The sequence below is a fragment of the Ornithorhynchus anatinus genome, chromosome 2, assembly GCF_004115215.2.
Source record: "Ornithorhynchus anatinus isolate Pmale09 chromosome 2, mOrnAna1.pri.v4, whole genome shotgun sequence".
In the NCBI taxonomy this organism is placed as follows: domain Eukaryota; kingdom Metazoa; phylum Chordata; class Mammalia; order Monotremata; family Ornithorhynchidae; genus Ornithorhynchus; species Ornithorhynchus anatinus.
In genome coordinates this window covers 27,120,287-27,146,932 of record NC_041729.1, presented here as the reverse complement: position 1 = coordinate 27,146,932, position 26,646 = coordinate 27,120,287, and the positions used below count along the sequence as shown (strand labels likewise).

The 26,646-nt window shown below is 58.4% G+C and overlaps 2 protein-coding genes across 13 annotated transcripts; both read right to left on the bottom strand.

Annotated features, from left to right (window-relative positions):
• Positions 1 to 1,497: 1,497 nt before the first annotated feature.
• Positions 1,498 to 12,025, bottom strand: ATXN2L (ataxin 2 like). Of its 10 annotated transcripts, none has more exons than XM_029057648.2 (23): positions 11,703 to 12,025; positions 10,356 to 10,392; positions 10,129 to 10,185; positions 9,970 to 10,041; positions 8,949 to 9,099; positions 8,540 to 8,664; positions 7,922 to 8,013; positions 7,498 to 7,698; positions 7,129 to 7,310; positions 6,863 to 6,970; positions 6,365 to 6,544; positions 6,203 to 6,274; positions 5,608 to 5,678; positions 5,126 to 5,436; positions 4,945 to 5,014; positions 4,376 to 4,522; positions 4,079 to 4,151; positions 3,753 to 3,943; positions 3,416 to 3,545; positions 3,174 to 3,295; positions 2,688 to 2,900; positions 2,284 to 2,473; positions 1,900 to 2,024 (listed from the first exon to the last, which is right to left on the bottom strand). In XM_029057648.2, exons 1-23 carry the CDS (start codon positions 11,996 to 11,998, stop codon positions 1,957 to 1,959), a joined length of 3,159 nt encoding a protein of 1,052 aa, XP_028913481.1. In that variant the 5' UTR covers positions 11,999 to 12,025; the 3' UTR covers positions 1,900 to 1,956. The 10 variants fall into 10 exon arrangements, with proteins under 10 accessions (XP_039766770.1, XP_039766771.1, XP_039766773.1 ...); XM_029057649.2 differs by having other exon boundaries at positions 3,756 to 3,943; XM_029057650.2 differs by having other exon boundaries at positions 1,912 to 2,029.
• A 4,158-nt stretch (positions 12,026 to 16,183) lies between these two features.
• On the bottom strand, positions 16,184 to 25,080 carry LOC103169650. 3 transcript variants are annotated; one of them, XM_029057654.2, is made up of 6 exons: positions 24,807 to 25,080; positions 23,672 to 23,917; positions 19,881 to 20,228; positions 19,226 to 19,531; positions 17,719 to 17,841; positions 16,184 to 17,514 (listed from the first exon to the last, which is right to left on the bottom strand). In XM_029057654.2, the coding sequence occupies exons 1-6, from the start codon at positions 25,006 to 25,008 to the stop codon at positions 16,487 to 16,489; spliced, it is 2,253 nt and encodes a 750-aa protein (XP_028913487.1). In that variant the 5' UTR covers positions 25,009 to 25,080; the 3' UTR covers positions 16,184 to 16,486. The 3 variants fall into 3 exon arrangements, with proteins under 3 accessions (XP_028913487.1, XP_028913488.1, XP_028913489.1); XM_029057655.2 differs by having other exon boundaries at positions 17,719 to 17,838; XM_029057656.2 differs by lacking the exon at positions 23,672 to 23,917 and having other exon boundaries at positions 24,807 to 25,077.
• Positions 25,081 to 26,646: the final 1,566 nt, after the last annotated feature.

Genomic DNA, 26,646 nt, shown 5'->3' with positions numbered 1-26,646 from the left:
CTGCGTGTCTTTTTCGAATAGTGCCATTCCCCTCCGTCCCAGCTGTGTGAAATCTGAGTGCAAGAGGAAGGAAGCAGCCTGGATTTAGTTTGGGGGGGAGGGGGTGTTGTCTAGGCTCCACTCTGCTCCCATCATAACCCCAGTTCCCTCATTTGTAAACGAGGGGAAAGACTTGCTGCCTCTAAGGGCCGGGGAGGCCGAGACAATTTGGAAAGATAAAGGTGGGACAGGACGGAATGTGCAGTTGGTAATAATGATGGCATTCGTTAAATACTTACTATGGGCCAAGCACCTTTGTAAACGCTGGGGTGGATACAAGGCAATCAGGTTGCCCCAGGTGGGGCTTGCGGTTTTAATCCCCATTTTACAGATGAGGTAACTGAGGCTCGAAAAAGTTGAGCCCAAGGTCACCCAGTGGAGAAGCGGCAGAGTGGGGATTAGAACCCGTGGCCTCTGACTCCCAAGCCCGGGCTCTTGCCACTAACCCGTGTACGAGCTAACCAAGCCCACCTACAGGCTCGGGCTCCGTCGGTCCTCAATAAAGGAGAGGGGCGCAGAGGCGCCCGCTCCAGCCCCAAGCGATGAGAGCTGGTGACAGCGACGGGGTGGGATGGGAGCCGTCCAGCTCAGTCCTTGGGCTACGGACTCGTGGTTCGGACAAGGCAGGGCCGAGTGGCGGCTGACTGCTCATCTTGGAAACCGTCTTCGCCTCCTTCCCCTCCAGAAATCCTATCCCCAACACCTACCTACTAATAATAATGTTGGTATTTGTTAAGCGCTTACTATGTGCAGAGCACTGTTCTAAGCGCTGGGGTAGACACAGGGGAATCAGGTTGTCCGACGTGGGGCTCACAGTCTTCATCCCCATTTTACAGATGAGGGAACTGAGGCACAGAGAAGTTAAGTGACTTGCCCACAGTCACACAGCTGACAAGTGGCAGAGCTGGGATTCGAACTCACGAGCCCTGACTCCAAAGCCCGTGCTCTTTCCACTGCTCCCCCCGCCGACCCCGACATCAGTTTCTCCGTCATTCCAAGGGGCAAATCCCACCCGAGCCCCTGACAGAGCCCGCTTCCGTCCAGCAGTAATCATGACGATGGCATTCGTTAAGCGCTTACTATGGGTAAAGCACTGTTCTAAGCCCTAGGGTAGATACAGGGAAAAATCAGGGAGTCCCACGTAGGGCTCGCAGGCTTCATCCCCATTTTACCGATGAGGGAACTGAGGCCCAGAGAAGTGAAGTGACTTGCCCACAGTCACACAGCTGACAAGTGGCAGGAGCGGCATTAGAACCCACCACCTCGGACTCCCAACCTCGGGCTCTTTCCACCGAGCCTCTCCTAGACCTCGCCGCCCCTTCCCCGGAGGGGTGGAGGTGGGGGACGCCCCCGGCAGAGACGGGCGGTTGGGGTTCCAGGTCACCCCCCTCCCTGCCGAGGCTCCCGAGCCGGGGTTCCGGGCGCCTCGCCTTCCCTAGAGAGGGAGATTCAGGCAGGTTGAGTTAGTTTAAAATTTTATTTTTTTTTCTGTTTTTTTTTTTTTTATATTTTTATGTAATAAAAAGTAAAAGTCCTTGTCATCCGTCCATCTGGGGCCATCTGTGTCTCAGGTTAATGAGGGGGGGGGTCAGGGGTGGGGGGGGCCCAAGGCCAAGTTATAAATAATAGAAAATAAAAGATTTTCTGTCTCCAGCGAGGATGGGAGGGGCAGGGGAAGGGGAATAAGGGGGGAGGGCGGGCCAGACGGGGCCCCTCCACCCCCTCTGAACCCTGGCCCCACCTCACGGTCCCCCCAATTCAAGGTGCTTGGTAGGAGTTCCCCAGCTCCCGGGACAGGAGGTGGGGGCTGGAGGACGGGTCTGAGCTGCTGGGGGAGGAGCCACGAGGGGAGACCCCTCCCTCCTCCTCCTCCTCCTCCTCCTCCTCCTCCTCCTCCTCCCCTCCCTCCGGGAGGGCTCAGGTCATAGCCAGGACGGTCTTCAGTTTCCCGGGGGGTGAAAGGGGAGCTGCTGGGAGGGATGAGACTGAACTAGGTGGAGGGGAAAGGAAAAGGAGAAAGAAAAGAAGAAGAAGAAGAAGAAGAAGAAGAAAAAAAAAAAGGAGGTGGAGGGGGGAGAAAAGGAAGTCATTAGAACCCAGGCACCTTGGACCCCCTGCTTCTCCCCTCCCGGCAGAAGCCCCGCCGCACTGCCCCCGCCCCCAACTCCCACCCTAGCTCCACTCTCCGCCCTGCTGCCGGCCTGCTCTCCCCTCTGCCTCGGGCCCCCGGGATGGCTCTCTCACCTTGGTGGTGTCCAATGTAGGTGTAGGGTGAGGGTGTAGAGGCAGACAGGGTGGGCACCCCGCTTTGAGGTACACCCCCCTGAGGGGGCCCCCCATGGCTCTGGGGCGGATGCAGCAGCATCACCTGGGGTGGGTGGGGAGCCCCAGGATGAGGGGGTGGGGCTGCTGTGATTCCAGTCTGGACGTGGGCCTGCAGGACGGGGAGGCGGTTAGAGCGAGTCAGGAGGAACCCAGGCCTGAGGGCGGGGGGCATCCAAGGGGCGGGGGCCGGCACCCCCTGGGACTTAAGGGTTTCGGGCGGGACGGGGACCCAGGGGGGGAGCTCTTTTCTTTCGGAGGTCGGGAAGACGGCGGCGGGCGGGGAGGGGACGACCAAGGAGGGCCGGTCAGCTCGGCCCAATTACCTGGGTGACGTGGGCCATGTTGGTGAAGCCATGGGGCAGCTGCTGGTGAGCGTGGATGGCGTAGACGGCAGCCGGTTGGGGAAAGCTGCTCTGGGGAGACTGGGCGGAGGGCCCGGGGGGCAGGGAAGGCGGTGTGCCCGTCAGGGCTCCGGGGTGGTAGAGGTTCTGCTGAGGCTGCCCGCTACCCAGGTGTGGGGGTTGCCCAGCTTGGTGCTGCCGAGGGAGGAGAGGGAGCGTGAGGACATCGTCTGAGCGCGGCAGGTTCCTCCCGCTCCCACCTCTAACCCGAACCCCACCCTCCGCTCACCTGCCCCAGACCGCTTCCCTCCCTCCTTTCTGAGACCACGCCGGCGCCCCGTGACCCTGCCGGCATCTCGAAAGGGTCTCGAAGGGGGTGGGGGGGGGGCCCCGTCTCCTCCTCTCCCTCTCCTCCCCCTGGCCGGCCGGCCGGCCTCCCGCCCCCCCCGTCCCTCCCGCGCCAGGCACCTGGACGGGGCTGGGGGCCGCATGCTGGGACTGCGGCTGGCTCCCGGTGGGGGTGGTGGCTGGCTGGGGCTGGTGGGCGTGGAGTTGCGTGGCATGGTGAGGGTAGGACTGGTGAACGGTGGCTGCGGCGGGAAAGAGGGACGGGAGAGTCAGCAGAGGGCAGGCTGGCAGAGGAGGACCCGAACCAGACCGGCGCGTCCCACCGGGGCCGGGGGAGACGGGGGACGGGGACGACGACTCACCGTAGAGCGTCTGCGGGGTGGGCTGCTCGGCCGGCGGGTACTGGGGCGTGGAGGAGGAGACGATGGCCTGCGGGTGGCTGCCCGACGTCAGCATCCGCGGGTTGCTCTGGAGCATCGGGGCAAACACGGGCTTCAGGAGAGAAGAGAGCGGCGGGCGGGCGGGTGAGACAGACTCCTCGCCTCCCGCCACCTCCACCCCCGACCGGGGAGAGCGGGCCCGGTTCCCCTCGACCCGGGCCCGCGGGGGCTGCCTGCCGGGAGAGGCTGGGCTCGTAGACGCGGCCTCCCCCGTACCTCGGCCGGCCCCGCCGCCGTCCGTCCCCCGCCCCCGCACAACTACCTGAGACGGGTAGTGGGCCATGGGCTGCATCATGGCCGGCTGGCCGGGGAACTGCTGGGGGTTGTAAGAGATGTAGGAAGAGTACGGCGTGGCCGCCACCAACGGGGGCCCCGCGGCGGCCGCCGCCTGCATGATGGGAGGAGCGGAGGCCGGCTGGTGCTGGTCCGAGCGCTGCGGGGGCATGGAACCTGCAGGGCGGGGCCCGGAGACAACGACGACCGCTCAGGACCTCCGCCGCTGAGCCTCGCTCCCCGCCGCTGCTTCTTTCACAACCGACTGGCTCTCGGCGCCGGACAGGATGGCCCGCCCCGTCTCTGCCTTACCTTTAGCTCCCCGATACTTGCCCTGCTGCCCGGGCACCGAGTTGGACACGGGATACGGGTACATCTGAGGAGCCTGGAGGGAGAGCGGGTGAGAACGGAGCCGTGATCCTCCACGACATCCTCGGCAGAGAGGCCGCCCCCCACGTAAAGCGGCCCGATTCACTCATTCGAATCGTATTTACTGAGCGCTGACTGTGCGCAGAGCACCCAAGTCAGGGCTGGGGAGCGTACCATACAAGAAGAGACGGTCACGCTCCCTGCCCACATCGAGCTTCCGGGCCAGAGCCCCACTCTCACCTGCACAGCCGGACCCATGTGGATCTGAGGTATATAGGAGATGTACTGCGGACTGTACATCCCACTCTGGCCCGGCGTCAACACTGGGATCGAGGGAGTTGAGTGCGTCCGGGGACCTGGGGAAGTTGGGGTGCTGGTTGACTTGTTCTGTAAAGGGAGAGCGGGGAGAGCGACACTTCAGGAGGGGAGCCCACACCAGCCTCAGATTTGGCAGAGATCCCGTCCGCCGCCTGCCCCTTCCTCCCGCCCCCTCCCGCAAAATCCAGACTCTTCCTGCTCGGGACCCAGGAAACCCCCAAATTCCTTCTCTGGGCTTCTATCGCTGCACCCTGGAGACACTCTATGGGCGCCCACCCTCCAGGATCTGCCCATCTCCTTCTTTTTAAGCACTGGACCATTTATTCCCACAAGCGCTTTCTTCCCTCTCTCCATACGCACTTCACGACCGGCAGGGAGAAAATCTCGCCCGCCGTCTCTTCACCCTCTTGGCCGACTGAAGCGGAGAGTTCCTCTGCCACTCTGCTTCCTCCCCCCTTCGGGTAGCTGAGGCAGCCCTCCCCACCCCTTACCACTGACAGCAGAGGCTTCGAGGGATTGAATTCCTTGGCGTTAGGGTTCAGCGTCGACTTCTTCACCTGACTGAAGGACAGAACGGCAGTCAGGGCCCGGGGCGGGGGAGGGGGGGCACCGGGGCCCATTTCCGTCATCGTTCTTCTCTCTCCCGCCCCCCGGCCTCCCCACGGCACTCACTCGGTGACGGGGCCCTCCTCCTTGTCGTCTCCCTTGCCAATGCCTCCAGTGGGGCTGCCCGTCTGGCTCTGCCGGGGAGGCTGAGGCTGCTGATCCGGCCCCTCGGCCCCGCCGGGCAGGGACAGGGGCAGCTGCTTCTCCTCTTTGTCGGCAGGGGGTTCGGCCTTGGAGGGGACCGCGGGGACCAGGACCTCGGACACCAGGAGCCCCTCCACTTCCTTCTCCTTCCCTTTAGGCTCCACTCCGCCCTCCTTAGAGCCCCGGGCAGAGAAGGGGTCCGAGCCGGCTTCGGGGGAGCTGCTGGGCTGGAGCTGTGGGAGAAGGGAGAGGCATCAAGGGGCGGCAGTCCCCTAAGCTCAGCCTCCTCCGTCTTGTAACCGTTGCCCCTTAGCAGCCCACCGGGTCCCCCCGGCCCCGTTTACCCCTCCTCCCCGACTGTCGCCCCTGAATTCCTGCGCCATTCGAATTCGGCCCGTTCTCACCTTAAACTGGGCCCCAAATTTCCTCAGCTCCTCCAGCTGGAATCGTTTCTGTTCGTTCTGAAGGCCAGGGGCTGAAACGGGAGCACGCGGAGGACGTCACATGGCATTCAAGGGTGTCTCCCTCCCTTCCCCGGGGTGGAGGGTGCGCACATGGATTTTCACTTTTAGTTTTCTGTTTGTTTTGGGGGGGTGTCTGTTAAGTGCTTCCTGCGTGCCAGACACCGTACTAAGTGCTGGGATAGATACAGGGTAAACGGGCTGGACGCAGACCCGTCCCACATGAGGCTCCCAGTCTCGAGCCCCATTTTAGAGGTGAGGTAGCTGAGGCCCAGCAGTTTAGTGACTTGCCCAGCAGGCGAGTGGCGGAGCCGGGATCAGAGCCCAGATCCTTCTGATTCCCAAGCCTGTGTTCTATCCACTAGGCCACTTGGCTTCTTTAAACCACGTTCCAGGAGAGGGGGAGAGCCAGACGGAAAGAGGGGGGTGGAGAGCGCGCTCCTAAAAAGGCAAGAAGCTCCGAGCGGGTGGTATGACTTGGTATCCCACGCTCGCCAGCTCAGCCTGGTTCATCATAGAGAGGGCACACAGCACTCACATTTCCCAGGGACCCGGGCCAGCTCGGGGGGCTCCAATGTTCTCCCAGGCTCTTTGGGGGGGGCCTCCTTCCCTGCAGGGGAGCAGACACCCCTTAGCGTTGCCACCCCGAGCCCCGCTGCTCCCCAGACCGCTCCCTTCCCCTGGGCCTCCTCCTCCTTACCGTCAGCGTGCGCGGTGACCTTCGGGGAGGATGGGGGCATGGGGCCAACTCCAGGATCCGAGGCCGGAGGGAGGGGGGCCGTGGAGGTCGGCACCGCAGAGCCTACGGGCGGCTCGGGGCAGGAGGCCGAGGCCGGGGCCGGGGCGGCCGACTTAGGGGAGCGCGGGGGATACATCCGGCCTGAGGGGAGGAGGGACTGTTCAGATAATTACCCGGGAGCAGAGTACCCAACTAGTTGCCGTGAATTCTAGGGGTATTCCGAAGATGGACAAGTAACATCTCCCACTCTCGGAGCCTACGGCTATTCCTCACCAGGTTTCACAAGTTACCTCTTCAATCCCCGCCCTCCCTTAGGACACTAGCAACTATCTTTTCCTCACCGTCCCCCGTCTCTCTCCCCTTCCCGGCCCTCCCCAGCCCTTTCTCCCTCTCCTCCAAATCTCCACAATCGCAACCCTCCTTCCGCCCCGCTCTCCCTCCCCATCTCAGAGATCTTACCCGCAGGAGGCGGAGCGGAAGTTTCTCCAAGGGGCCGGCTGCTTGGGGAAGACATGGTCTTGGCGCCCCTCAGGGGCCGCTGAGCCTTGGGAGACATGCGGGAAGGGCCTGCGGAAGGACGGGGGCGGGGCGCGTGGGAGGGAGAGGGAGATGGGGGAGAGCCAAGTTAGCGGGGACCCCAAAAGACTCACCTACTCCTCTTCCCACATCCGAGTCCCCGCCCTCCAATCTCCGTCCCCCGAACTTGATTCCTCTCGTGCGCTCACCTCCGTTGATGCCTCGGGGCTCAGAACCAGGGCTGGAACCGCTGCTGTCAGGGTGATGAGGGCCCCCCCGGGGGGGCAAGGAGCCGATGCCGGGCCGACTGCCCCGGGAGCTGCTGCAGCGCACCCCGCCACGGGGGCCACCCTCCCGCACTCTCTGGGGCAGGGGGATGTACTTCCCCTCTCTGGGAAAAGAAAGCGAGCGAGGAATATCAGCGGCCGGCCGGCCTCCTGCTCCTCCTCCTCCCCACCGGCACCCACGATCCACCAAATCCATCCTAATCCCGCTTCCTCAAAGCTCCATTTTCCTCCCGTCCAACTTCACCCCGGCCCCCAGCCTCGCCACCCGCCTCGACCCGATCGCCCCCGGACCTGGACACGAGGCTGGGGCTGTCCCGGCCGGAGCCCTGTCGCTGTACGGAGCTGTGTTTCTCCTCCTCGGTGCGCCCGTCGTCATTCTCCATGGCAATGCGCAAGCGGTACTGGGGGCTGGCCTCGATCTCGCGGGCCAGCTGGGCGGCCCGGAGCTCCCGCTGCCGGAACTCCTCAGAGTTGTCCTTCTCCAAGGGCACCCTGGGGCATCCCCCCACCCGTCCGGGAGCACCCGGGGACCGGGCCAGGGGGAAAGGAAAGAGGGGGAGAGAGAGACCAGAAGAAAAGGAGAGGCAAAGAAAGAGACATGCTCATCAGCATCAAGGACGTACCCTTCGCTAGGCCCCGCTACTACATACTACTTTCTCCCCACTCCCCGCCATCCTCTGCCCCCCAGCCCTTCCGCAGTTCGGCAAACACTCACGTGTAGGAGGAGAGGCTGCTGTCGTACGTCGTCTTCACTCCGTAGTTCTCCTCGTTGAATTTGAACATTTCGTTGGGGTCCCAGCCGTTAGACTGCGGGGCCGGAGGAAGAGGGGAACTCAGACCACCCGCCGCCGCCTCTGAGGCCAAGTCTCGCAAGGCTGTGGGCTGTCACCCTCCCGCCTGGCTCCTACAGGTAGGACTGGGACACCCCGGGTCTCCCAACCAGCACGATACCGAGACGCCGCTGCCCATAATGAGAAGCATCAAGTGCACCCCAAACTCCCTAGGCACGTGCTGAAACCGAAAGCCCAGGGCCGCACCTCCGTGTGCACATGCAGGCCCATGGGGCTATAAAAGTGTGACAGGGTTCATTGGTTTTTTAGGGTGGGGCCCGGCCTGGGCAGGCAGCGGGACTCCGTCCTGTACAAAGGGTCGCCTTGGAGAATGACACGTGACCTTCCCTATGGGCAGGCGCGCGCAGGCTCTCTCTCTCTCTCTTTCGTCTGCTTCTCGGCCAAACTGTTCCCATTCACCCCCAGGAAGACCCACCCAAGTGGCCTCCTCGAAGTCCGCCACTCCCTCTCCCCACCTCCCCCGGGAACGAGGAATACCATACCATGTCAGATTCAAGGTCGTAGTCGTCGCTGTTGCCGTCGCCCCCCTCCCAGCGCTGCAGCACTTTCTCCTTGTGCTCCCCGTTCACCTTCGAGTTCATCGCGATGGCTGAGTCTGTGAACTTGTCTGTGAGCAGAGTGACTGAGATCAGGGCCCAGGAAAAAGAAATCTGACCGCTGCCCTCCTACCTTACAGAGGGCTCAGGGGGAAGGAGAGGACGGAGATTTGAGGTCTTGGCAGGAGAAAAACAGGCCCGTGGAAGGAGGATGGAAAAGACGCTCTCCAGACCAGAAGTAGGAGACAAGGTCTTACGCACCCAGTCCCTTCCCCGGCGCATCTTTAGCCCCAGTTCAATGCCCTGCCCATTCTTCCTGTCGGGATTCCTTTCCCCGGCAGCCCAAGCCCATTACCCTTAGTGGCGTAGTTGAAGTCAACGTTGCGGAAATGCACCAACATCACGTCGCTCGGCTTGAACACCATCGTGTCCACGATGTCCTCCCGTCGGGGTCCGCCTGCCGGCTCCGGGGCCTTCCTGTGCACCGCGTCCACTGCCAGATCAAACTACAACCCGCCCCGGCCCATCCACCGAGTCAAGACTGGAAGAGGGAATCCCGGCTTCTGAGACTCCCTCGGAAAAACGAGGCCTAGCCGTACCCCATCTCTCCCCTCCCAGCCTCCAAAAACTCCCCGTCTCCCCCAACTTCGTACTCCTGACCCCTTTTTCTCATCAGCGTGGCTTAGTGGAAAGAGCACGGGCTTGGGAGTCAGAGGTCGTGGGGTCTAATCCCGGCTCCACCACTTGTCAGCTGTGTGACTTTGGGCAAGTCACTTCACTTCTCTGGGCCTCAGTTACCTCATCTGTAAAATGGGGATTAAGACTGTGAGCCCCATGCGGGACAACCTGATTACCTCTTCTAAATTGTGAGCCCGTGGTTGGGTAGGGATTGTCTCTATCTGTTGCCGAATTGTACTTTCCAAGCGCTCAGTACAGTGCTCTGCACACGGTAAGGGCTCGATAAATAGGACTGAATGAATGAACTCCAGATTCCCATCTCTTCCTGCCACCAGACACATAAACTGCCAAAACCTAGAGTCTGAAAATCATAAGAGAAATGGAAAAAAAAGAAAAAGATGCCCTCACCCCTCTAGCCACACTATTAAGCTTTTAGAAGCCAATTCTGTCCTTGCCTTTTTTTTTTTTTTTTAGGGGGTGGAGTGAGGGAGAGAACGGGACTGAATCTTGGGAGCCAATCTGCAAAACTGCGTCACTCCAACCCACTTCGCTCCCCTCGTCCAAGATCCTCCCGTCTCCACCTCGCCTCCGGCTCTTCTACTTCTCCCTCCCCACTCGCGTGCGGGTTGGGGAGGCGGGGGGGGGGGAGGGCGAGCCACGGCGGGGAGGGGCGGAAAGCGGGCGAGAAAAGCGCTCACCTTAGAGCTCAGGGTTTTGAAGATGCCTTCGTAAGTGGTGCCGTTTTTCACTTTCACATCACATGTGGAACCCTGGGAGTAGAAGAATGACTTTGACCCCCCGGGCCTCCCCGGGCAGGCTCAACCCTTCCCCGCCCCAGAGGAGGCACCCTCACTCACCACAACGGCGGTGAGGAAGTGCAGCATCCTGGAGTTGTTGTAGACCCCCTCGAAAGCCTGCGACAGACCGGGGAAAGCCGTGTACCCTCCGGAGGGCTCTTCGCTCTCCGCCTCCGCCGGGCCATCTGCGCTCTCCTGGTGCCCCCGCCCCCCGGGACGCTCTCCGTCTGGCTCCCGCTCATCCCGCCCCCTCCCCGACGCCTCGGATCCGTTGGGGAGACACTCACCGGTGACTGCGGGGGTCCCTTCCCCGTGCTCTGTCCCCTACGAGAGAGAGAGAGAGAGAGATGCGAGACGTCACCGTTAAGCGGGGCGCCCGACTCGCAGCTTCCCCAGAGGGGCGAAGGCCCGTAAATGGAGGGATGGGGGCGAGCGGGGTGGGCTTTTGGGGGGGGGGGGCCTGCCTTTTCCCACGTCCACCGAGCGGGTCCGTGTGCTTACCCTCCTCTCAGTGAGGAAGGCGGGGGGCCCAAATGCCCCTTCCCCCCCACGTCTGGGGGGGCAGCGTCTTTACCCCCAAATCGGGGGTCGGACAACATGCCCGAGGAAGGAGATCTACCGGCCCTTCGCCTCTTGGGCCCCGTGGGAGCCCCCCTGCCCCTCTCCGGGGACGGCCCTCCCTTCGGCGGCGGGATTCTGCGGGCCCTCGGGCCGGGAAGGTCCTCCCGGGCTGACGGGACCGGCCGTCGGGGGCCGATGGAGGCGGGCGAAAGGAAAGGGAAAAGGGGGAAGGGGGAAACCGGTTGGCGGGGCCGCGCAGGCGCAGAAGCCGCCGCGCCGCCGGGAGGCCTCGCCCGGCCCGCGCCTGCGCAGCCCGCCCGCCCGCCCCCCTCCGCGTCTCCCGCCCTCTGCGCCTGCGCGCCGCGGGGTCGCGCGCCGGCCCCGCGGGCGGGCGGCCATTGGCCCGGAGGACCCACCGCCCCCCCCCACCCCCACGTCGGGGGCGCGCGCCGCCGCACCGCGGTCTACCCGGTCACAAGGCGGCGCGCGCGCGCGCGGGGAGGGCGCGCGCTCCGGGGGCGAGCGCGCGCGGGGGTTATCCGGGGTCTGCCGCTCCCTCCTACCGGCTGAGGCCGCGGGGGGGAGGTAAAGAGCACGCTGCGGCCGAGCTCCCTCATTGGTCCACCCGAGCCCCCCCCGCCGCCGGCGGCGCCCCGCCATTGGCCGCCGCCGCCGGCTGTGTCCCGCCTCCCTCTTCCCATTGGCCGAGCCCGGGCCCCGGCGAGACCCCGAGCATCAATGGAGCCGGGGCCCCCGGCCGCCTCGCCTCGCCTCGCCTCGCCTCCCCCGGCGCCGGCCGGGGATGTCTTCCCCCCTGGCCGTCGGGTCGCCCTCCCGACCTCTCGTTCCCTCAATTAGGGGGAGGCCCTTCCGTCTCCGCGGGGAAGCCCGGCGCGCTTCTTCCTCTTGCGCTTCCGTCGGCCGAACTCGGGCGACCCCCCGCGCACACACCGCCCTACACGTTGTGTCCGGCCGCAGCCCGTTCCGAGGGCCGGGGAGGGCGATTCCCCGCCCCCTCCCCATCCCCGCGCCTGGCGGCGGGTCCCCGTGTGTGTCCCGTCCGTCCCCTTCACCTGGTGCTGCCGGTGGCGGCTCCCCCGGGCCTCTCCTGATGCTGCTGCTGCGGCGGCAGGACCCCCTCGCCTCCCCGGCGGGCGCCGCTGCCGGCGGCGGGAGGCCCCAGCCCCGGGGAGGCGGCGGTGGGCGGCCCGGGGGCCGCGGAGGCCGGAGGGGTCCCGGGGCTTCCGTTGGGGGGGCTGGCCCCTCCGGCGGGCCGGCGGGTCGCGGCCGGCTGCGGGGCGGGCGGCGGCGGCGGCTGCTGCGGCGGCGGCGGCTGGGGCTGAGGCGGCGGCGGCTGCGGCTTCAACATGGTGGCGGCGTCCGGAAGGGGAGTGGGGAGCGGGGGAGGGGCCCGGGGGCGCGGGAGCGGAGGAGGGGAGAGCGAGGGGGGCGCCGCCGTTGGCGGGGCGGGGCGGGGGCTCCGATCCGGGCCGAGGCGGCGGCGCGAGGAGGCGCCGCGAGGCGGAAGGAGGAGGCGGGGGAGGAGCGGGCGGGCGGGCGGGCGCGCGGGGGGGGGGCCGAGCCGGAGAGGGCGCGAGCCGGCGCGCCTGCGCGGACCGGGGAGCGGAGCGCGGGCGCCCCCCCCGGGGGCAGGCGGGAGTGGCGGGTCGGGCCCCCCGGCCGAGGAGCTCGGGCTGGAAGGGGGAGGGGGACGGGAGGAGGCCGAGGGGCAGATCCGGCGCTTGGGGCGCGCGGCGAGGCTTCTGAGGAAGGGATGGGGGGGGCGGGGGGGAGAGGAGGGGATCGCGCACGCGTGGACGAGGAGCGGAGTCTCCAACTCCCCGCGGCCGCAGCCGTCGCTTGACAATGAGCGTGAGGAGGCGCGCGTGCGCGCCGGGGGGGGGGGGGGGCGGACCTGAGGGGAGCGCCGGCCCCTGGCACCGCGCATGCGCCGGGGGAAACAGGCCCTGGGACCGCGCATGCGCGCGAGGGGTTAGGAGCCTGAGGGGAGCGCCGGCCCCCTGGCACCGCGCATGCGCCGGGGCTGCCCCTCGTCGCGCCACATCCGCGTGTGCGACGCCAACTTCTGGAGGGCCGCTTGATCCCTCCGCCCCCCCCCCACCAGGCGGCCCTCCCTGCTTTATTCAATGATGAATTCTCCACTCCGTCGATGGTCCAGGCCCGTTGCCAAAACTAGATTTTTTTTTCCCCCTTTGGTCGTCCGCACTTCAATTATTTTTCTACTCAAGGGATGCTAATGAAACCTGCTGATTTTGCTCCCTGTTAAGAATCCTGACCGCTTTTTTAAATCATTATTAATAATAAGTATTATTAGTATGGTGGTGGTTAAGGGCTTACTATGTGCCGAGCACTGTGGTAAGCGCTGGGGTAGATACAAGGTCAGCAGGCTGGACCCAGTCCCCGTCCCATGTGGGCTCACAGTCTTCACCCCCATTTTACAGATGAGGTAACTGAGGCACAGAGAAGTGAAGGGACTTGCCCGAGATCACACAGCAGACATGAAAAGCAGCATAGCTCAGTGGAAAGAGCCCGGATTTAGGAGGCAGGGGTCATGGGTTCTAATCCTGGCTCCGCCACCTGTCAGCTCTGACGTTGGGCAAGTCAATAATAGTGATGGTGATATTTGTTAAGCGCTTACTATGTGCAAAGCATTGTTCTAAGCACTGGGGAGGTACAAGGTAATCAGGTTGTCTCATGTAGGGCTCACAGTTTTAATCCCCATTTTACCGATGAGGTCACTGAGGCCCAGAGAAGTGACTTGCCCAAAGTCACACAGCTGGCAAGCGGCGGAGCCGGGATTAGAACCCACGACCTCTGACTCCCAAGCCCAGGCTCTTTCCCCTGAGCCACCCTGCTTAACTTCTCGGTGCCTCAGTGACCTCATCTTGAAAATGGGGTTTAAGACTGGGAGCCCCACGGGGGACAACCTGATTAACCTGTATCTACCCCAACGCTTAGAACAGTGCTCAGCACATAGTAAGCGCTTAACAAATACCAACATTATTATTATTATTATTATGTGGCATAGCCAGGATGAGGGCTGATGGAGAATGATGGTTGAAGCTTTTGGCTAACACGAGATTTATGGTTTTCTGTGGATTTTAAAACTGCTATCCTCCATGACTAGAATTAGTTATGCTGAATAAATTCCAACTTTCCTACAGTATTACAAGCAGACCCGCCCCCCCCAGTCAACAGAATTTATTGAGCGCCCACTGTTCACCTCCAAAGTTCTCCCCTGCCCATTTATCAAAAAGTGGGAAAGCCATAAATCACGCCCTGTCATATAATTTGCCATGAAATGTACTGACTCCTCATCTCCTTCCCTGACGGGATAATTCGTTCCCAATTCAAGAGAATGGCGGTAGGAAGAGAATGATGAAATGTGCATTCTAGTGAAGTGTTTCTAGGGGTCATCCTCGGCAGATCAAGAGATCGTGCTTCAAATATGATCGTGTCGTGTTTCCACACAAATGGTTAAAGCTCCCTCAAATTTTGCAATGGGAAAGGAACTGGGCTCGGGGATCTAAGGAGTATGATCCTTATGATCCTTACTCATGAGTATGAGAAGCAGCGAGGCTTTAGTGGAAAGAGCCTGGGCTTGGAAGTCAGAGGTAATAATAATAATGTTGGTATTTGTTAAGCGCTTACTATGTGCAGAGCACTGTTCTAAGTGCTGGGGTAGATATAGGCTAATCAGATTGTCCCACATGAGGCTCACAGTCAATCCCCATTTTACAGACGAGGGAACTGAGGCACAGAGAAGTGGAGTGACTTGCCCACAGTCACACAGCTGACAAGCGGCAGAGCTGGGATTTGAACCCATGACCTCTGACTCCCAAGCCAGAACCCAGAGGTCATGGCTTCTAATCCCCGCTCTGCCACTTATCGGCTGTGTGACTTTGGGCAAGTCACTTCACTTCACTGGGCCTGTTACCTCATCTGTAAAATGCCTTTTAAGACTGTGAGCCCCACGTGGGACAACCTGATTACCTTCTATCAACTCCAGCGCTTAGAACAGGGCTTTGCACATAATAAGCGCTTAATACCATAATAATAATAATCCTTTTCACTTCGTTTAAGGGAAATCATCTCCCCTCACCCTTGAAGTCTATTTCCTAAAGGGCTTTTACAGCAATCCTATCACATCCCTAATGCCCTCTCCAACCCCACCGTCCACTCCTCCCCCTCTTCCTTCCCCCCACCTCAGTGCTGTGCTCATTTGCATATATTAATTACCCTATTTGCTAATGAGGTGTACATCCCCTGATTCTATTTATCGTGATAATATTGTCTTGAGTTTGTCTCGTTCTGTTTTGCTCTGCTGTCTCCCCCAATTAGACTGTGAGACCGTCCCTGGGCAGGGATGGTCTCTATCTGTTGCCCAATTGTCCATTCCAAGCGCTTAGTCCAGTGCTCTGCACCTAGTAAGCGCTCAATAAATACTACTGAATGAATGAATACTGCCGACTACCCTCCCCACGTGGGACAACCTGATCACCTTGTATCCTCCCCAGCGCTTAGAACAGCGTGGCTCAGTGGAAAGAGCCCGGGCTTGGGAGTCAGAGATCATGGGTTCGAATCCCGGCTCTGCCGCTTGTCAGCTGGGTGCCTTTGGTCAAGTCACTTCACTTCTCTGGGCCTCAGTTCCCTCATCTGTCAAATGGGGATGAAGACTGGGAGCCTCACGTGGGACAACCGCATTCCCCTGTATCTCCCCCAGCGCTTAGAACGGTGCTCTGCACATAATAAAACGCTTAACAAATACCAACGTTATAACAGTGATTTGCACATAGTAAGCGCTTAACAAATGCCATCATCATGATGATGATGATGATGATGATACACTATAAACGCCCCTTTTCATGCTTAGGCCAGTAGCTCCTTTCCCGGCAGCCCTCAGGGGCGCTCTAGCCAGGCAATTCTCTATGGTTGCGACTTCCGCCGGCTCTCTGCTCCCCTCTTCTCTATGGCAGCTCCCCCCCTAACGCCAGGCCTCTCTAGCCTCCCATTTTTGCACTTCCGGTCTGAGGGCTGCGCTCGCTGATTCCCTCAGGTCCCCCCTTCTCGCCTCTCCATAACGCGCTATTGCTGGGAGGGATTGACAGTTCTATTTACTTGACTCCCCTTAGTACTAGGCCGTAGTAGACACGGTCCTTATCATGCGCTTACGGTGTGCAGAAGACTGTATTGAGCGTTTGGCAAAAAATGCAGGGAGGGGAATCGGACGTGGTTCCTGGCCCTCGGGGCGGGGGTCTCTGTCGAAGAAAAAGACCCACAAAAAACTTGTAAATTTAAACAGTATGTAAAATCTGAGAGTAGGGATCATGTCTAGTCATTCTACTGGATTTTTCCAAGGGCACAGTGCAGTGTACAAGGCGGTTAATAAAGAGGCTTGATCGACTGGCTGATTGTAAATGGCTTAATTATGAGGACCCCCCACTCAATTTCTCCCCAATCTAGCACCTGTCTCTTTACCAAATCCCCCCAAACGGCTCCCTGTGATGACTCGTCCCAACACCAAGAAGCAATGTCAATGCCAAGACCTATTCAGGTTTATTTTTTCATCTAAAACTTGTAGCCAGCTAGAAGGAAAGGCCTCTGGCCCATCTCTCCAATTCCCTTTACCTCCATCTTCTCACAGTGGTTGATTTATGGCCTCTTTAATTTCCCCTCTTTCCCATTTCCTTCAATGTCAGGGGGAGCTTTTTCCCCCGTGAGGGAAATCCCCTTTCGTTTTCTCCCGTGAGCAGTTCCCTGAGGTGCCCCCCGCTCCCTTCCCTTAAGGGCTATGCCTCAGTTGTTCTATCCCTTCTTGTTCCTCTTTCTCTTCATATTACCCCAGCCTCCCTTCTGCACTGGTGGACTGTGCCTCCTCTTCCCCAGATCCCTTTGCGTTCTGTTCTTCAGTCCCTCCTCCATCCTGCTTCAGGATGTGTCCCTCCATTTCTCTCTCCACTTGTCCCTCAGACTCTCCAACTTCCTGTTCCAGAGTGACTCTTTCAGGCTCCCGCACTACCTCTTCCTTGCACCCTCCTTCATTCTCTCCCGAGACCTGCCCCTCATCTCCCTCCTCACCCACTGCCCGTTGCATAGCTCCTCCACTTCCACCTATAGGTCCCTCATTCCCTTCTCCGTCCTCCCCCAATCCCCGTCCCTCAATTCCTCCAGCCTTTCCCGCTCTCTGATGCTTCATTTGTCCTCTGTTATCCCCTAGTTCAAGTGCCCCGTCATCTCTTCGATCACACCCCACTAGAGGCTCCACAGTGCCACCCCCGTCCCCTTCTCTGTCCCCTCCCGTTATCTGTCCCTCCACTCGCTCTCCACTACACCCCATCACTGGTCCTTCATTCTCCCCCATTAACTGCCCCTCGGTCTCACTTCCACTATCCAGCGTGATCTGTCCCTCTAACCCTCCTTTACTGTCCCTCTTTGCCAGGCCCTCATTATCTCCTTCACCCTCTCCCACTCCCTGCCCTTCAGTCCCTTTCCTATTACTCTCCATTGCCTGATCCTTGAGCTCTCCTCCGTGGTTACCTATCACCTGTACGGATTCTCCTCCCACCTCCTGTCCCTCAGGCCCGGCCCACCCTGAAGTCTGTTCCTCAGTCTCTCTGTCTTCTCCCACAATCTGTCCTTCATTACTCCTGAATCTTTCCTCGCTCGGGGGTTTTCCCTCAGATTCTTCTTCTCCCTTTGGGAACTGTCCTTCCATCTTCCAAGCTCTCCCAGATAACTGGGGCCCGATTTTTGTCAGAGGCTGCTCTCTATCCTGCCCATCTGCAGCCGTCCGGGTCTCTCTCTGCTCCACCTCTAAGTCCAGAGATGGGAATGGAGGTAGCTGAAATTGAGACGCTCCCCTTTCTGCAAGAGAGAGATAACTCCCTGATTCCCAACGTTTCAAACTCCCAACAATCCCAGAGCCACCCCATTCCCTCGGATTCCCCTGATACCCCAATATCCCTACTCCGTCGCCTCCCCATTCCCCGCCTCCTCCTCATCCCACCGCCACTGGTGACCTCCCATTTCCCTTCCGCGCTGCTTCCTTTTTCCATCCATTTTAGTCACCTCTCCATCTGCTCCACCTGTGGGTTACGGCTATGGCTAGTAGAGTGATGGCCAGGAGGATGATTAAGATAATGCCGAAAGAAGTTCCACTGGGGTTCTGATTAGCTCGCTGCCATTCTCCTGCTGGAGGAACGGGGAGATATTCGATCAGGTTCATCATCAACATCCTTCCCGCCGAGCCAGGAGTGACAGCAGTTATAATGTCCCCTCAGCCCAGCTCTCGCCCATCGAGCAACTCTCCCAGGGAACTCCCAGGGAAAACAACCCGAACATCTACAACCTCGCCTTCTAAGACCCGCCTTGATACCCACCCCCACACTCCACCTCTCTTCTCGGGCTCGATGTCTCCCTGTGCTTCAGAACACAATCTCTCTCCTAACCTCTCCTTTCACACTGTCCTTGTCCTTTCTCCACAATCCTGTTGTTCTTCCCCAACACAACCTTTCGCCCTTCTTTCTCTTCTCTGACTTCCTCAGATACTCTCCTCTCCTTGTAATGTAGCCTCTACTCCGGTAGGCATCCGGGCCTCATTTCTCCCTGATCCCTGCCTCCACTTTCCCAACAATCTCTCCTTTTTCCCGGCAACATTTTCCCCTGCCATTTCCTGCTCCTACATCCGCCTGTTCTTCTTTCTCTAACTGAAGAGACCCTCCGACTGACGGGGTTGATCTCACCAACTCCCCTCCCTAGATCTACTCCGTAATCGGCCTTATGCTTCAATTAATTAGATTTCCTGAGTGCTTACTGGGTGCAGAGCACTTGGGAGAGTGCAATATAAAAGAACTGATAAACACGATCCCTGCCTACGAGGAGCTTACAGCCTAGAGGGAGAGACGGACATTAAAATTAAAATTTCGGGTAGGGGAAATGAGGGAGCAGAGGGATATGCATAGAGAAGCAGCGTGGCTTAATAGAAAGGGCATGGACTTGGGATTCAGAGGACGTGGGTTTTAATTCCCGCTCCACCACTTGTCTGCTGGGTGACCTTGGGCAAGCCACTCACCTTCTCTGTGCCTCTGTTACCTCATCTGTAAAATGGGGATTAAAGCTGTGAGCTTCACGTGGGACAACCTGATTACCTTGTATTCATTCATTCAATAGTATTTATTGAGCTCTTACTATGTGCAGAGCACTGTACTACGTGCTTGGAATGTACAAATCGGTAACAGATAGAGACAGTCCCTGCCCTTTGTCGGGCTTACAGTCTAATCGGGGGAGACGGACAGGCAAGAACAATAGCAATAAATAGAATCAAGGGTATCTACCTCAACGCTTAGAACAATGCTTGGCACATAGTAAGCACTCAACAAATACCATTATTATTATTATATGTAGAGAAGTGCTATGGGGTGGGGGTTGCATGAGTATCAAATGTTCAAGGGGGACAGGGACAACGTAGAAGGGAAGGCAAAAAGAGGGGAAATGAGGGCTCCATCAGGGAATCCATTCTTTCTTTTTTCTCTCTTTTTCTGTCTCTCTCTCTTCTCCCCCACCCACTCCTCCCTACCTTTTTGAATCTTTATTTGCAAAGTCTGGTGCAAGGGCTGTTCCAGGGCAGGATGGTCCACGCGGCAGACAAAGGAGGCTCCCAGGTCCCGGGATTGTAGGGTCAAGGGAAGAGTCAGCTTCAAGTCGAAGGTCCCATTCGAGTTAAGCCGGGGGCGCTCAATAAGAGCTCCGGGGAGCTCCTGCTCATCCCGCAGCCACTGGGCCCGCAGGCCCTCCGCTGGGTAGAAACCGAGGACCTGGCACAGGAGGAGAATCTTCTCCTCCAGAGAGCCTTGGACTGAAGGTAATGAGAGGTGGGGCGCAGCTAGGGGAGGCAGGGGGAGAAAGGAGAGACAGAGACATTAAGAATGCTTGCCCGCAGGAAGGGCTCGATAAACCCCCTTTATTGATTCATTTCATTTAGCTGGGTCCCAGCAGAGTCAGGGAAAGGGATGGAGGGGCCAAGCGGATAAGGGTGTGTGGGAAAGGTAGGATCCATTATTCGTGACCGTCCCCCGGGTCCTCTCCTCGGGACCCTGGCTCTAGGAAGCCGGAGGAGCTGGAAGCAGGTGGCTCTAACTCAGAGTACTCCAGGCGGGTCTGATGAAGGGAGAACGGAGCCCCGAGGTTTGGGTACTGGGGCAAAGTCCCGTCCCCCCAGCCAGCCAACTCACCGAAGACACTGACGAGGGTCTCGCTGTGCCGCTCCTCGTTCCGGTAGCCCACGGTGCAGGTGTAAGGCCCCTCGTCTCCCGGCCGCACCCTCAGGATCAGCGAAGCATTGCCCAAATGCAGCTCCTCCTCGGAGATGGCACCTAACGCCGAGGATCCCCCGGGACCCTCCTCGTTTTCCTTCGGCCCCGGGGGGAACTGGGTCACGGTGTAACCCCCCGGGGCCACCCAGTTTACGCGGAGCGAGTTCAGCTCGATGACATCCCCTATGCTGAAGCGGCACTTGAGTAGCGAAGGAGAACCGATGGCTGCCCGGGAGGAGGGCTCTGTGTAGATCTGCAGGTGGGTACCTGAGAAGAGAAAGAAGAGGAGAAAGAAGGGACGTGAGATTAAAAAGGCGAGAGAGAGAAGGGGGTGGGTGGCCCCAGGAGGCAGAGAAGCAAGAGACAAGAGAAAAAGGAGAAGGGTGGGAGAAAACAAAAGGAGACTCTGCTCTGAGCCCCACCTACCTCCACCTGGCCCCCCACCCCCAGAGCAGAGCAGAGGGTGGAAGCCCCCTTCGATCATTATTTGTGACCATCCCCCAGACCGGTTCCCCTAGACCAAGCCCTTCCCCATTTTCAAAGCTTTTCCAAACACACACCGCAGCCAGAGGCTGTGCCCCAGCTAATTGCCTTCAGAGCCTTATCGAAGGCACATCTCCTCCAAGAGGCCTTCCCTGATTTAGCCTTCCTTTCCTTCTCTCCCGCTCCCTTCCGCATCACCCTGATTTGCTCCCTTGATTCACCCACCCCCACCTCAGCCCCAAAGCACTTAGGTACACATCTGTAGTTTATTTATATTAATGTCTAGCTCCCCCTCTAGAATGTAAACTCACTGTGGGCAGGGAATGTCAATCGGTCTGTCAATCCTATTTATTTTAGCGCTTACTGTGTGCAGAGCACTGTACTAAGCACTTGGAAGACTGCAATAGAGCAACAGACGCAACCCCCGCTCACGAGCATCTGTTATATTGTACTCTCTCAAGCACTTAGCACAGTGTTCTGCACATAGTAAGTGCTCAATAAATATGATTGATTGATTGCCACTGCTCCCCATCACATCATCCCAAAGGTCACCCTTAGCACTTCGGTATGTATCGATTTCCAAACTCCAGTTATTTTTCCATTTTTCTACACCCTTCCGGTTCTCAGCCGAATCTATGCTTTTGGTCCAGCTCCCGCTAAACATGTACAATTTCCACCTGCCGTCTCCCACTTCAGATTCTTAGATCCCCGATGTCTTTTTAATAATAATAATAATAATGTTGGTATTTGTTAAGCGCTTACTATATGCAGAGCACGTTCTGAGCGCTGGGGTAGATACAGGGTAATCAGGTTGTCCCACGTGAGGCTCACAGTTAATCCCCATTTTACAGATGAGGTAACTGAGGCACAGGGAAGTTAAGTGACTTGCCCACAGTCACCCAGCTAAAAGCGTGGCCTAGTGGATAGGCCCCGGGCCTGGGAATCAGAAGGACCCGAGTTCTAATCCTGGATACGCCACTTGTCTGCTGTGTGACCTTGGGCAAGTCACTTCACTTCTTTGTGCCTCAGTTACCTCATTCTGTAAAATGGAGGTTACGAGCCGTATGTGGGATATGGACTGTGTCCTCCCCCATACCTCCCCCAGCTTACTGAGTGCTTACTGTGTGCAGAGCACTGTACTAAGCAAGCACTTGGGAGAGTACAAAACTACCGAGTTCTATGGAGCAAAAGGGCACGTAGTATAAATCGTGCTTTTGATGCCAACTCTCCCCCTCAAAGGACAAGGGGGTGAGTGATCATAATAAGAGTGATAGAATTTGTTCAAAATGCAAGGGTAGATAGAAGCTCATCAGGTTGGACACACATGGGGGGCTCACAGCCTTCATCCCCATTTTAAAGATGGAGTAACTGAGGCACAGACCAGTGAAGTGACTTGCCCAAGGTCACACAGCAGACAAGTGGCAGAGCCGGGATTAGAACCCAGGTGATGGGCTAGGGGGCACACATAACTACAAGGAGTTTATACTCTAGAGGGTGTATCATTTTGTACTCTCCCATGCATCTAGCACAGCAGTCCGCGCAGAGTAAAAGCAGCAGCCTGGCCTCGTGAGAAGCAGTCTGGTCTAGTGGTTAAAGCACAGGCCTGGGAGTCGGCGGGACCTGGGTCCTAATCCTGGCTCTGCCACTTGTCTGCTGGGTCACCTTGGGCAAGTCACTTCACTTCTCTGTGCCTCAGTTACCTCATCTGTAAAATGGGGATGAAGACTGGGAGCCCTATGTGGGACAGGGACTGTGTCCCACTAGATTACCTTGTATCTACCCCAGGGCTTAGAACAGCGCCTGGCGCATAGAGTAAGCACTTAAATATCATTTTACTCAATACTACTGTGTCCAACTGGATTACCTTGTATTGTACCCAGCACTCAAAACGGTGCCTGGAACATAGTAAGCATTTAACAAATACCACAGTTATTATTATTACTATAATACCTGTGGCTCAGTGGAAAGAACCTGGGCTTGGGAGTCAGGGGTCGTGGGTTCTAATCCCGACTCCACCACTTGTCACCTGTGTGACTCTGGGCAAGTCATTTAGTCCCATTTAGATTGTGAGCCCGTTGTTGGGCAGGGATTGTCTCTATCTGTAGCCAAATTGTACATTTCAAGTGCTTAGTACAGTGCTTTGCACACAGTAAGCACTCAATAAATACGATTGAATGAATTTAACTTCTCTGGACCTCAGTTACCTCATCTGTAAAATGGGGATTAAGACCGTGAGCCCCACGTGGGACAATCTGATTACCTTGTATTCTCCCAGCACTTAGAACAGTGCTTGGCACATAGTAAGCGCTTAGAGAAGCAGCATGGCTCAGTGGAGAGAGCCTGGGCTTGGGAGTCAGAGGTCATGGGTTCGAATCCCCAGCTCTGTCACTTGCCAGCTGTGTGACTGTGGGCAAGTCACTTCACTTCTCTGTGCCTCAATTACCTCATCTGTAAAATGGGGATTAACCGTGAACCTCACGTGGGACAACCTGATGACCCTGCATCTATCCCAGCACTTAGAACAGTGCCCCGCACATAGTAAGTGCTTAACAAATGCAAACATTATTATTATTACTATTGAATGGAGGGGAAAGGTGCAGCACAAAAGTGAGGGAAGTAATGAGGTCTAGTCCCTCAAGAGAGCAGACTCCCAAGGGCTTCAAAGACCAAACCCTCAATTCCCTAGATACGGGGCGTAGCAGTACAGTTAATTGAACCGTAGGCCCCAATGAAAGTAGGTTAGCTTCCAGCTGCAGGTGACTGTTGTTTTTGGTATCGGGAGATCGTCCTGAGCTAACCGTTCTGGTCGGAAGGACCCAATGGAGGCATGAGAATTGGGTCCCCTGCTCTTTAACAATAATAATAATAATATGTTGGCATTTGTTAAGCGCTTACTATGTGCAGAACACTGTTCTAAGCGCTGGGGGAGATACAGGGTCATCAGGTTGTCCCACGTGAGGCTCACGGTTGATCCCCATTTTACAGATGAGGTCATTGAGGCACAGAGAAGTGAAGTCACTCGCCCACAGTCACACAGCTGACAAGCGGCAGAGCCGGGATTCGAACCCATGACCTCTGACTCCCCAGCCTGGGCTCTTTCCACTGAGCCACGCTACCAAGGGAGGCTCTCTACTGGCTGCGTTGGGAAGGCTCCGGATAAAATCTGGTTGCGATGGCGCGTCACCTTCCAACCTCCCCTTCGTCCTGGAGACGGGATTTTGGCTTACCTGCGGCTTCCAGCAGTATGCTGGCCTCACCCTGCTGTCCCCCCATGTTCACGGTGCAGCGATAAAGGCCCAGGTCTCCCAAAGCCACACGGTGGAGGAGGAGGGAGGCATTGCCCTTCCGGATACCTACTGTGCCCCGGGGCAGCTCTGTGCCCGGCCGCTGGGTCACGAGGATCCCATCGAACTCTGCCAGCAACCCCTGGTCGTGGTGCCAGGCCACAGTGGCAAGGGGGGAACCCTCACTCCCTGGGGGGAAAAGGCACTGCAGGAGTACGTTCGAGCCTGGTGGGACCAGCACCGGGGAAGGATCCATGGAAACGTGGAAAGCGGCTGAGTTGGGAAGAGGAAATCCACCATGTGTGAGAGGCGACTCTCCCCTCAGATGGCCATGAGGGCTGCCCCTCCTCTCTCCATCTTCACACCTCTACTCTCTCCCTCTCACCCCAAACCAAAAAGAGTCCCCCTATCTCTTCCTCCTTCACCCCTCCTCCTCTCCCCCCAACCAAAGTCAACCCTGCAAACCTCCCTTTCTTCCAAGTCTCTCCCCAGATGTGCCAGACGCTACCGTTTCCCAGGTGTCACGGCCCAACCCCTTGGGCCCAACGGCCACGTCCCGCCAAGCAGCTGCCATTTTCTTCCCCGGTATCCCTCCTCAAAGTGTGATTCTTAGCTCCCGATGGCGGCAGGTCCTCTCGAGGACGAGGGGGTGAGGACGGGCACCGCCAGCCTCGCGCCGGGGCCTATATTTCAGTTCACCGCCCAAGGCCGGTGCCCTCCTCACGGTAAGTGCTCCATAAATATGAGGGACGGATTGACCTCCCATCTCTCAGCTTCCGATCCCTGTCCTGACCGGGCTCTTCTCCACCTGGGGAGAGGTTTTAATAATGTTGGTGTTTGTTAAGTGCTTACTATGTGCAGAGCGCTGTTCTAAGCGCTGGGGGAGATACAGGGGAATCAGGTTGTCCCACGTGCGGTTCACAGTTAATCCCCATTTGACAGATGAGGTCACTGAGGCCCAGGGAAGTGAAGTGACCTGCCCACCGTCACCCAGCTGACAAGTGCTTTACTTCTCCCTTCATCCTCCCGAGTGACCCTCCCCACCAGGTCCTCCCAAGAGCGATGACGGTCAACTCACCCACTACCCCAAGACCAAACCAGAGCCAGAGAAGCCCCTCCATTGTTGGGAGGGGTGGAGAGGGGAGGCGGGAAGAGGAGGAAAAGCCCGTCCAACCCCAGCTAGCCTCCTCCAGCTCTCTCTGTCTTGCCCGGGAGGGGGCCCTCGGGTTTACATGAGGCGGGCTCTGAACTTGCGGGGGAAGTGGGGCTACGTGGACCATGAGAAAAAGATGGTCCCCCCACCCCTTGAGGCCTCGTGGGTTGCCTTAAAGAGACGGAGGGGGGAGGGGCTGGCCAACGGCCGCAGCAGCACGTGACGCGCGCCCGCAGCTCGCGCCCGCCACCTCGCGCAAGCGCGCGCGCGAGGGGGGGCTCGAGCCGCCCGGCCCGCAGAAGGGCGGGGGCCGCCGCTGATTGGCTGCCGCTGAGGGGACGGCCGCCGCTGATTGGCTGCCAGGTCCTGGCGGGCGGGCCGCGCGGAGAGCTCGGATCCGAAGCGGCGTCAGGAGGAGGGGGGGGAGGAGGAGGAGGAGGAAGCGGGACCCCAAGTGGCGAGGCTCTCTTCCTGCGCCGGGGACTGTCCCTCAGCGGGCATTTAATAATAATGTCCGTATTTGTTAAGCGCTTACTACGTGCAGAGCACTGTCCTAAGCGCTGGGGGGGGGGGATACAGGGTCAGGTTGTTCCACGTGGGGCTCACAGTCTTCATCCCCATTTTACAGATGGGGGAACTGAGGCAGAGAGGAGTCAAGTGACTTGCCCACAGTCACACAGCTGACAAGTGGCAGAGCCAGGGATTCGAACCCATGACCTCTGACTCCCTCCGCCACACCTTTCCCCCTTTGGCACAGTCCGGGATGGTCTCTGTTACCCAATTGTACATTCCAAGTGCTTAGTACAGTGCTGTGCACATAATAAGCACTCAATAAATACTATTGAAGAAGTCACTTTAGAGCCCAGGCCTGGGAGTACGTGGGTTCTAATCCCACCTCCACCACTTGTCTGCTGGGTGACCTTGGTCACTTGGCATCTCTAGGCCTCAGTTACTTATCTCTAAAATGGGGATTGAGACTGAGTCCCATGTGGGCCAGGGAACCCCAGTGCTTAGAACAGTGCTTGGCACTGAAGTGCTTAAACATCATCAGTATCTACATCAGCAGCATCTGATTCCCCTCAATCAGTGGTATATGTCAGAGCTCTCTGTGTGCTAAACATTCAATCGGATTTATTGTGTGCAAAGCACTGTTCTGTTGCCGATTTGTTCATTCCAAGCGCTTAGTACAGTGCTCTGCACATAGTAAGCGCTCAATAAATACTACTGAATGAATGAAAAGCACCTGTGTGAGTACAAGGCAAAAACAGACATTCCCTGCCCACGACGAGCTCACATGTGTTGAGACCATCCCTGCCCTCAAGGAGCTTTCAATAATGCCATGGAAACAAATCCTAAAATAAGTTACAGGGAGGAGGAAGCTACTAAATTAAAGGTCTGTGCATAGGTGACGGGGGAGGTGAGGTGGATACCTAGGGGTACAGATGTGACTCAGTAGGGAGGGAAAACAGGATGGCTGACTCTTCTAGGGAGACCTCTCCCAACCTCTTGCTCACACTCTCCCCAGTGCCTACAACTCCTTCCCGCTTCACATCCGGCAGGACGCTGCCCTCCCCAACTTCAAAGGCTTTCGGAAAAATCACGTCTCTTCCAGGAGGCCGTCCCCAGTTCATTTCTAATCTCCCCATTTTATATCCCCTACTGCCATTTCAGCACTTCTGTAATCAATCCATCATCTTTACGGCACAGTACTAAGCAGTTGGGAGAAGTGCTCCCTACCTAACTTCTTGCACAAATGACTTACCTT

Coding starts and splice junctions, on each gene's coding strand:
- ATXN2L (XM_039910836.1), bottom strand. CDS start 11,998: ATGTTGAAGCCGCAGCCGCCGCCGCCTCAGCCCCAGCCGCCGCCGCCG. Junction 4,523..4,944: donor CGAAGCCTCTGCTGTCAGTG/GTAAGGGGTGGG, acceptor CTCCCTTTACAG/AACAAGTCAACCAGCACCCC. Junction 3,546..3,752: donor CCCACTACCCGTCTCAGGTA/GTTGTGCGGGGG, acceptor TCTCTCCTGAAG/CCCGTGTTTGCCCCGATGCT.
- LOC103169650 (XM_029057654.2), bottom strand. CDS start 25,008: ATGGTCCACGTAGCCCCACTTCCCCCGCAAGTTCAGAGCCCGCCTCAT. Junction 23,918..24,806: donor GTTTGGTCTTGGGGTAGTGG/GTGAGTTGACCG, acceptor TTTTCCCCCCAG/GGAGTGAGGGTTCCCCCCTT. Junction 20,229..23,671: donor CATACTGCTGGAAGCCGCAG/GTAAGCCAAAAT, acceptor TTCTCTTCTCAG/GTACCCACCTGCAGATCTAC.